Source organism: Psammomys obesus, unplaced genomic scaffold (genome assembly GCF_907164565.1).
Source record: "Psammomys obesus unplaced genomic scaffold, mPsaObe1.curated_primary_1811, whole genome shotgun sequence".
Taxonomy (NCBI): domain Eukaryota; kingdom Metazoa; phylum Chordata; class Mammalia; order Rodentia; family Muridae; genus Psammomys; species Psammomys obesus.
The window spans coordinates 490,836-500,510 of NW_026596125.1; the positions used below are offsets into that span (position 1 = coordinate 490,836).

At 46.4% G+C, this 9,675-nt stretch overlaps 1 protein-coding gene across 7 annotated transcripts in view; it reads right to left on the reverse strand.

The window, feature by feature from the left end:
- Nucleotides 1-9,675, reverse strand: part of Sorbs1 (sorbin and SH3 domain containing 1) — a 226,781-nt gene that overhangs the window by 74,389 nt on the left and 142,717 nt on the right. For all 7 annotated transcript variants that reach the window (XM_055630147.1, XM_055630154.1, XM_055630148.1 and 4 more), the window contains 3 exons: nucleotides 7,555-7,584; nucleotides 2,294-2,466; nucleotides 4-67 (listed from right to left, as the gene is read on the reverse strand). In XM_055630147.1, coding sequence (XP_055486122.1) covers nucleotides 4-67; nucleotides 2,294-2,466; nucleotides 7,555-7,584 — 267 coding nt within the window. The remainder of the gene's footprint in view (nucleotides 1-3; nucleotides 68-2,293; nucleotides 2,467-7,554; nucleotides 7,585-9,675) is intronic.

The following is a 9,675-nucleotide window of genomic DNA, read 5'->3' on the forward strand; positions in this document are numbered from 1 at the left end:
TACCTCTGTTCAGCTTGTGGATCTGTTTAAACATGGTTTTGTACCAGTCTTTCGATCTCTCGGTATTCTGGAGAGAAAAACAAAACAAAACAAAACAAAACAAAACAAAACAAAACAAAACAAAACACACAAGCAAAGGGTTAGAACAATGAAAAATGGAGCACATTTCAGAATGCCTACCATCACAAAATCAAAATCAACAAGGAGATACTAGAATAGATCCCTGGGCCTTGCACAGGATAGGCAAATTCTCTACCACACACATCCCTAGCCACAGTATTAAGATCTTTTTAAAGACAAAACTTTTGAGAAAGCAGAGTCATAATAAGAGATTCCAATATGATTTCTGAAATACGAGATTTGGCCTAAGGATGTAACAGACGAAGGCAAGTTTGAAATATGCCTATGCTTCCTTTTAAAAAGGTGTACTTATTTTTAATTTATGTGTAGGAATGGCTGGTCTGCGTTTGTTTATGTGCGCCATGTGCATGCACTGTCAGTGGAGGTCAGCAGATGCCACCAGAACCAGCCATGTCTGTGTTGAGTTCTCTGCAAGGGCAGAAAGTGCTCTTAATCACTGAGCCATCTCTCTCTCTAGCTCTGTGTCCATTCTTTCTTAAAATTTCATTCTTAGAGACAATCTCTCTCCACACATAAGTTTCAGGAAACTGAAGAAAAGCCCTCCCAGAATCACAAGGCAATAAATCCTTACTTACCACAAACTATCCCTACCCCTCCCTACTGGATTATTCTGTACAAAGGTATATAAGTCACCTTGCACAAAGCCAAGTTTAGAACACATGCATTTAACTGGAACCTGTATGGCACCCAATTCCAGAGCTTTCTTGCTCACCTGGCTTGTTCACCTGGAGCTAGGACTCTTTTCAAAGATAAAAAATCAATGAGGCAAGGTAAGATGGCATCACTCCCATTTAACAGATGAGGAAATTAAATGGAAAAAGCCAAAGTGCATTATCCAAGGTATCAAAAAGTAGAAGGTCCAACTAACACAACAGTTGGAGACACTCTATCACCCACACACTGAGATCTTGGCAGAGTGACGTGACCCGCTCATAGCCAGTACCTTTCCAATGCTGTTTGAACACATGTTCTCCGTAGTTAACGGCTGGTCTCCCAGGGGGCAGCCCTGAGAGGCGCTGTGGACCCACAGGAGGTGGGAGCTAGTGGGAGGTCCTTAGATCACTGGGAATGACTTATCCACTGAAACTTGGGGTGCCACCCACCCATTCTCTCTGCTCCCCAGCATACTGTGTGAGCACTTGCCTTGATGGACACTATTGCCAGGATGTGCCACCCTTGCCAGAGGCCCCTGAAGAGCAGGTGCTTCAATTTTGGACTCAAATCTCCATAACCATGAGCCCAAATAAGCCTCTCCTTCCTTCATAAGCAGCCTGTGCTGAGTGTTCATAACAGCACATTTTCATATTTCAAGCTACCCGATGCAGCAACCCATGAAAATGATAATTGCTTTCATTGCTCAAGTGGCAATGGAGGTCATGTCCAGCATGGGTAGCTGCAATCACTCTTGGTAACAGTTCTCTATTATTACAAAGGACTGAAGCTGAGTTCTTCAGAGGCTTATCCTACTCCTGTTTCTATCTACCCTCTAAAAGAACGTTAAAAATTGTCCGCTTTCCCAATGGAAACCAAAGACACATACTGCAGCTAGTGGCCTGGAGGACACACAGAGAGGAGTGGGAAGCTGCAGAAAGTAGGTTTCCCTGAGCTCCTTAGGGTCTTCGGGAGCACTGGCAGACCTGCACTCAGGAAGAGGCCTGTTGGTCCTGAAGGCCTTGGAGGGCTTCCTTTGCCTGACTGCCTTGTCCTGGTTTCTTTGGATGATGAGGTAACTCTCGTGCAAGGATCTTCTTCCTGACCTCCAATCACAGCCTCCCTTTTCCTGTCAATGTCCCTAACTCTGGGAGCAAGAAATGCTGAGTGGACTCCAGGGCTCAGGGACAGCCTTGCCCGTGGAGCATGTATAGCCCAAGCCCATCAACTGTTCTGCTACAGAAAAGTTCCTCAACTCTGCTCCACCCAAATGTGCCTTTTTTCTTGAGACTGATTAATACCCTACACCTACTTTGGAGAAGTCTGGATACACTCATCAGGGTGTGGTTTGTGCTGGTGTCAGAGAGAAAAGCCTCCCCTCTAAGCCACTGTGACTCCAAGAGGGAACACACACACATACCACACCACACCCAAGGCCACACGCTTGCCAACACTCGTTTAAGCGGAAGCCCAGAGAGGACACAAAGGTCCACCTTCATACCCGGAGTGGAATGCCCACTTCATCCATAGACACATTGCTCAGGTCCTGTGCGCTCTTCACCACCCGCCTGCCGTCATCCTTTGCTCTCCTTTCAGCAGCCCTGCTGGGCGAAGTGAGTTCTGCTGGGGTTGGCACTGAGTCCTGCTCACCAACTCTTCTCTCTGAGGCAGGATCTGGAAATGAAAAGCAATCACAAGCTGAAACTCCAAAGCAAAAACCTCTCCAGCAATCCAGCTAGGAGAAAGGGGCGTTTGCTAACTTCGTATTGGAACTAACCCTACGTAGAGCAAGGGTCAGCAGAGTCCAGCCCCTTGGAGGACACCTGCTTTTATAAGTAAAATTTTACTGGAACACAGCCATCATGGTTTGTCCACGCATTATTTATGGATGCTTTTCGGTTACCATGGCTGAGCTGAGTAAGCTGTGACCACTTGAGTTGCAGAGCATCAAATACTTGTTATCTGGCTCTTTAAGAGCAGTGTGCAGGGGTCTGAACATTTTTCTGTAGACAGCTGGAAAGGAAAGGAAGCAGGTAAAACCTTAAAGAGGTGGTAAAGCATTACTGGAAAGTTCCTTTTTCATCTTGGGAAGCTTTGAACTCTCCTTACTTAACTTTCCCATGCCTTAATTTTCTCATTCAAAAATATGGGAATGACATTCACATCAGCAAGCTCACAGAAATGTAAGCCAAAGTGCTCAGAAAGCTAAATATTGCTGGGTGCTTGGAGAGTAAACAGACATACCAGATGTGGTGTACAGATCACATAGATTTTGTAGATGCTGTCTGTTTTTCTACACCAAACCATCCATTCCCTAAGCCCTGCCAGGTGCTATGCTACTGTTCTGCAGGTGAATCTCTCAGATCCTTAGGCTTCAGGGGGCTTCTAACTCTAGTGGGCCAGAGTAGCGAGGGCCAGCAGAGAAGTCAGCACCCAGCCTTAGCTGCAGAATTTAGGTCCAGTGCCAACTTGTCTGAGAGGAGCCAACCAGATGAAAAGAAAGTGGAGGATGTTCCTGGCATAAGGAGCAGCAGCATCAACTATGTGCCACCTTGCACTACTCTGACTTAATTATGTGCCTGGCATTCCGTTAAGTCTTCGATAAGACAAGAAGGAGATGCTGCAAGGCCCAGCTGAGATGCCTTGGCAGGAAGCAGCTTTGCAGCCACCAGCACCAGAGTGATGGCACATCTCGACAGAAGAAGGAAGTGAGAGCAGAGCCAAGGGCTGAAGCCGCACACTGCAGGATGCCAAAGAAACAAGCAGAGAAGCAGAGAATCCCCAGCCTATGGGGGAGTCACCTGAGCAACAGGAAAGGGATAAAAACAGTCTGAGCAGTAGGAGGGCAACAGGGACAAGCATCAGATTGCAGAGAAAGAGATATATGTGTGAAAAAGGAGTAGAGGTGAACCCAGAGGAAGGAGTGTGTCAGATGGTAACTGAGGGTCAGAGGAGGGCAAAAGGGCTTAAGCCAAGGGAGCCTGAAGTCTTACCAGTGAAGAATGAAACATGCCTCTCCCCCAACCTTTCAGCAATGAATAATTACTCCCTGACTGAGAAGAAGTACAAAGTGCTGGCTAGGCAACGTACTTTGGCAGGAATCTGGGGTTCCATGCAAAGCTGTGACACAGTCAGAGGTGTGAAGGAGTGGCTGAGGGGATGAGGAACAGTGAAGGCTGCATGCTCAGGTTTTATAACATTCAGTCTATTCAACAAGGTCACTCTGCCCTGATTTCAAACAAGCTTCTCAAAGCTTTGCTCTATTTATGAGGGTGGGTGGTTTCTAAATGTCCCTGTGAACCTAGAGAGGGCTTCAGAAAATCCAATCCCTATCATCACCACAAACCCCCAACGAGGGGGGGTTAGGCTGCCTCCCCAGGATTTCTGAGGAAATTCCAACATGAGCCCAAAGATCTTTCAGAAAACTCAGAATGCAAGAGGGTTCTGAGCTACCAGTCTACTCTTGGGCATCTGAATATTCTCTTCCTAGCTGGAAGGCCTTCCTCAAGTGACACCAAAAAGGGACCCAGTGAGCTAATTCTAAACACCACTTTGCTTGGTATGTAGACATCATGAGATGATGACCATAAATGTGTCCAATGTTTCTGGGCAAGTAATTCATTTAAAAAATATATATTAGAGCAAGTAGTTCCAACAATTGCAACACTTAGTCCATAGTTGTTTTGTTTTGTTTTTTCTCCCCCAGTTACTTTGGTCTATAAAAATCAGCCCCATCCACCCCCTTTTTTAAAAAAACTTTAGAAGCTTAACATCATAAGATTCTGGTACATACAGGGCTCAGACCCCAAAAAAGAAATGTTACTTGATTGGATAAAAACCTAAAGTGACACTGGACTATTCCATTCATTACATCTTCTGATCCTTTATGTCATGGTCTGGGGTTTTTCTTTCTAGTGTGTATCAAAAGGTCTTAAGTTGGGGGATAGACAGATGGCTCAGTGGCTAAGAGTTCTTGCTGCTTAGAGAACCCAGCACCCACATGGTGGCTCACAACCACCCTTAACTCCAGTTCTAATAAACTCATTGATGTATTTTAGCCTCCATGGGCATCACACACACACAGCACTCATACATCCAGGCATGCAAACACTCAGGCATGTAAAGTAAAAATAAATAAATCTTTTTTTAAGCCTTGAATCACTAAACAAATGATAATGGCAACCTCAAAAGGGGGTCTCTCTCAGGAGGAGGTGGGGCAGATTTCCTCTATATCCAAAGCTTTGTGACAGTCTAAAGCAATGACTACATTTCCAAGGGGGAAGGACAGTGGTCTCTCTACATCCTTTGTCAGTCCCTACACTATTTTATCAAGGGGACTGACACAAGGCCAAAAATACAAAGGCTCCAGGATGGTTTGTTTATACTGTCTACTTGACAGACTAAGAAATACCTCGGTTGTTAGTAAAACATTATCCCTAGATATGTCAATGAGGGGATGGTCAGAGATGATTAAATTATGAAGACTCTGCCCTATCAGTCAATGGTTTAATCCATCCATGAACTCAAGATTTACCACTGAAAGGTCATGGAAGCTGAAGCCTGCTGAGGGAAACATATTACTGGGCCATTATTTTGTCCTGGCCCCTTCCTGTTCCTTCTTGCTGCTTCCTGTTCAACAGGGTATGAACAACTCCACCAGGCCCTCCCTGCCGTGACAGACTAAATCCCCTAAAACCACAAGCAAACAACTTTCCTACCTTAAGCTGTTCGGCCAGGTTCCGCCAGGTGTTAGGCAGTGGAAAGCCTAACACTCTCATTGAGTGCTAAGCCCTACAAAAGTGTTCTATGACTGTGCTGAAGGGAAGGAGGCTGGCAGTCATCCAGTCTCATACCTATAGGTGAGGGATGTATACTCACTTGCCCTAAAGCAGAGGCTAGAGAGTGCCACTCTGGGAAGCTCCTGGACTCTGTGATCTCAAACTCAAGGAGTGCAAGGATGTTATACACTAAGCCTGCCTGCGCAGTGGAGAAGCCTGTCCATGAGCAGGCTCTTCCCAGTGTGGGCAACCCCCTCACTTCAGCAATACAAAACAGCACCTGCAGGCAGGGTCAAGAACTGGCACCCCACAGGACCAAGAGTTAGCACCCCGTTTCCCGCATGAGGAAACTATGGTAAGGGAAATGAAGTCACTTATCTAGGGACAAACAGTCCTATAAGGGGAGACAAAAACTAAACTCTGGATCGCCTAACATCAATTTTATCAATTTTTCCAATCTTTTCAAGCTATCAAAGGCGAGAGAAAATGTCTCCTTCACCTTCCTCTACTCCCACCCCCCCCCGTGTGTGTGTGTGTGTGTGTGTGTGTGTGTGTGTGTGTGTGTGTGTGTGTTCCCCTTACCCAAGGCCACCTGGGCTGGCCAATGGACTGAAGTGAGCTAGAGCCTAATGGTTCATGGAAAGGCTGTGAAGGGCACCCTGAGCTTAACCATAGCCTTTCCTGGTCCTGTTGCCAAGTCCTGATAAATTGAGAGGGTGTGAGAACCCCATGTCCTCCCTATCCAGGCTCTGCCCAAATCACAAGGGCAGTGGTATGCTAAAGTCATGCAGAAACCATGTAGCAGCTGCTTAAAAACTGGTGTCTTCGGTTACTCACTGGATCAGGGGTTCTTAATGCTGGAGCACACAAGCCTCTGTTCCATGTGCCCTGTGTACACACTGGCTTTGTCTGGAGAGTGAAGCAACTGCCTTCATATGATCTCCCAAGGAGCCCACAACCACACAACAGTAGCAAGCCATCATGCCACACCACTAACTACTGATAGGCAGCACAGCTCCCTTCTGCAGCCCCAGGGGCTGACTCTGCACCAGGCACAAGGGTAGAACTCAGTAATAGACCATAGTCAATGCAAGCATCCGAAGACAATGGAGCCTCCCTTAGCCCTTAACACAGAGCTTAGGGCACAGCCACTCATTAGCAGAATCTCCTATGAGTCTCACAACACTTTCTTGCTTCACAAAAAAGAATTAAAGTATGAAAACTGGGGTTGGAAGCAGCAGGGAATGGCTGAATATTTCCTTCCCTGGGTTTCCCCAGGATATCAGCCCTCCCCAGCCCAGTGCTGTCTCATCTTGCATATCTTCTTGGGAGTGAGCCCTGACAACTGATTATATTTGTGGTCACTCTACCATCACAGACCTTGGCAATTACTCTCTACCTAAAGGTGTGGTCAGCAAGGAAGGAAGCATCAGCTGCTAGGGACCCAAAACGCCACCCTCATCCATTAAATCTGACTCTCTTGAAATGAGTCTCAACAAGCTTTCCAGGAGATTCTGACGTCAGTTCAAGTTCAAGGGGCAGCTTCAAGCACTGTGTGGGTCTTGGGACACTCACTTAGACCTGTTACTCAAGGTCATCCATCTACTGGCAGTTTGTTCTTTGTGGGGAAAAAGGAGAGGAACTTTCCACATTTCCCAACCCCTGATTCATTTCAACCATGGAGAGAGACAGAGCAACAGGGTTCTCTTCAGCGGCCTTCCACGAGTCTGCCTCAACAAAGCCCCTTTGGTCTGTGCACAGACAGTATGGTCTGACCACCTGGGTACATGCTACAGTTCCACAAGGCATGTTTACACTGTGGTTCATGGGTCTGTCTGCTCCAGGACATAGAAGCTATTCCTGTTTTCATTATCCCTGCGGTCCATCAATCAACACAGAGGGAAAGTCAGAAGGCTGTGTTGACTGGATACCAGCTTGGACAGGATTGGAAGTTAGCAGGTAAATAAATAGATTGCTCACCTACCTGAAAGACTACTGAGTCGTTTTTGCTGTTCTGTGATGAAAGAAAAGAACACAATGTAAGTAATATTTATACAGCACCTGGCGAGACAGAGAAGTCCCAGAATAACTAATTAGGACCTCAAACTCTGGGCCTTGCTCTCTTCCAGGCTTGGGTGTTAAAATACACACCCAGCTGAGGCAATGGTCACTATGAAGCTTCAATTACCAGGCAAGTGGTCCCCCAGCTCCCCGACCTATAGATCCACACCACGACTTGGGCCCAACGAAGTGTTCTAGGTGTTTCCATCTTGTTTCAAGGTGATCTCATCACTCGTGACCTTTCCAATCCCTCTGGGGTCACATGGACCTCTTAACATCCCAGACTGGGTACCTTCTAGTAGAGCTATGTTAAGAATCAGGGACATGGCAACTGCCATCACCTAAGTTTGCCAAATCCCAGCCCTGTTGTAAGAGCCTTTTCATCTGGCACTTGAAATCTTAGCAACAGCCTCTGCCGTTAGGTACAGCCATTTTCCTCAATGAGCATCGTCAGCACTGTGGCTTAGTCACTGAATGTCTGCCTGCGCCAAGGCAATAGAGAAATTCCAAAAATAATCAGCATTAGCTACGCGACCTCACTCATATAAGGGGATTACATTACTCAAGACAACACTGAAAGACATCTGGTTCTAGAACCAAAATCTGCAGCTCAGAGTCTACAGTTCTCTCCACCCCCGCTGTTCTTTGTGCAGTTGCTCACTCTCCGGGGTCATCATGTGGCGGGAAGGCCAAGGTCTCCTGTTGGCAGCATCCTGTCTGCACTCACTATGTGATAAGAACAAAAGTAACCTTTACCTTCTACAGCTGCTAAACATCAAGCAACCAAAGAGATAAAAATAGAACATGCTGGCCCATGTGCACTGTCACTGTCCCCCATGGCCACATTCCTATCCTGTGTCTACATTCCATATGAGGAAGAGGGAAACAGAGCAGTGTAGGAGCTCAAGGCCAGTGGACATGGCAGCTGTCCATCCTAGCTTCATGCATGGGACTCATACCAGCTGCACTAGAGGCCCAGTGGAGTTCCAGGCTCGGCTCTGCTGGCAACATGCCAGATGACAATGACCAATCCAGTAACCTCTTGGCCTCAGTTTCCTTATCTGTGATGTTATAGTGCTCTGGTATCTAAAGGGGTTTACGGTGGCACACTATATTCTGCAAGCAGAAGCAAATGTAAGCAATGGGGGAAAGATCCTGTTGCTTCTGCTTTGGAGGCGAAATAGTTGTTCTTTCACAGGATGCCACACAGACAGTGGTAGCTATTTTTCAGTCACCAGCATTGGAGTTATACTCCAACGGTTCCTGTCCACAGACATGTCTGGGAACCATATAGGTCATGCTGTCCAAGGTGGTTCACAGTCAACCACAATGGCAAACTTCCTAAAACTCTGGAACCTTGTTCTCCTACCCAATCCCCAGAGCTCCTGAATCTGAACCACAAGCTAACCAGACTCTCAGGATACAACACATAGTAGAGGCTGAAAGGTCCCCTGACCAGGGGACCATGTACCTCTTTTAGCCCTGTGGGTTTCCTGAGTTGAATCCCTACTTTTCTGAGGGTGAGTGATACCCTGAACACACTGTCATGAAAGCTTAAGAAAGAATGGGAAAGGGACAGTGCTGTTAATAACCACCAAAGCCAGACCAAAGGCTCAGGGCCTGTTTGTCTCTAGAGGAAAGGAGATTGGCTAGGGGAGAGAGATCACTGCCAAACTGTGCCAGTCTAGACAAAGAGAGAGAGAGAGAGAGAGAGAGAGAGAATATAGAGTAAAGTTATCACCCCTTAGGAAACTTTGCCATAGTTAAGAAATTGTTTTTCTTTGAGGAGAACCAGGCTGGGCACATTTGGGTACGTTCCAAAGCAGTGCCAAAAATATTTGACCCAAACCCCACTGATACACAGTCTCTTTCATTCTTTCCTACCTTTCCTGCCCTTCCTGGGAAGAACCCATAGTTTTTCTCATGGGAAACTACTAGTTAATAAGAAAGAGAAAGAGAAAGAGAAAGAGAAAGAGAAAGAGAAAGAGAAAGAGAAAGAGAAAGAGAGAAAGAAAGAAAGAAAGAAAGAAAGAAAGAAAGAAAG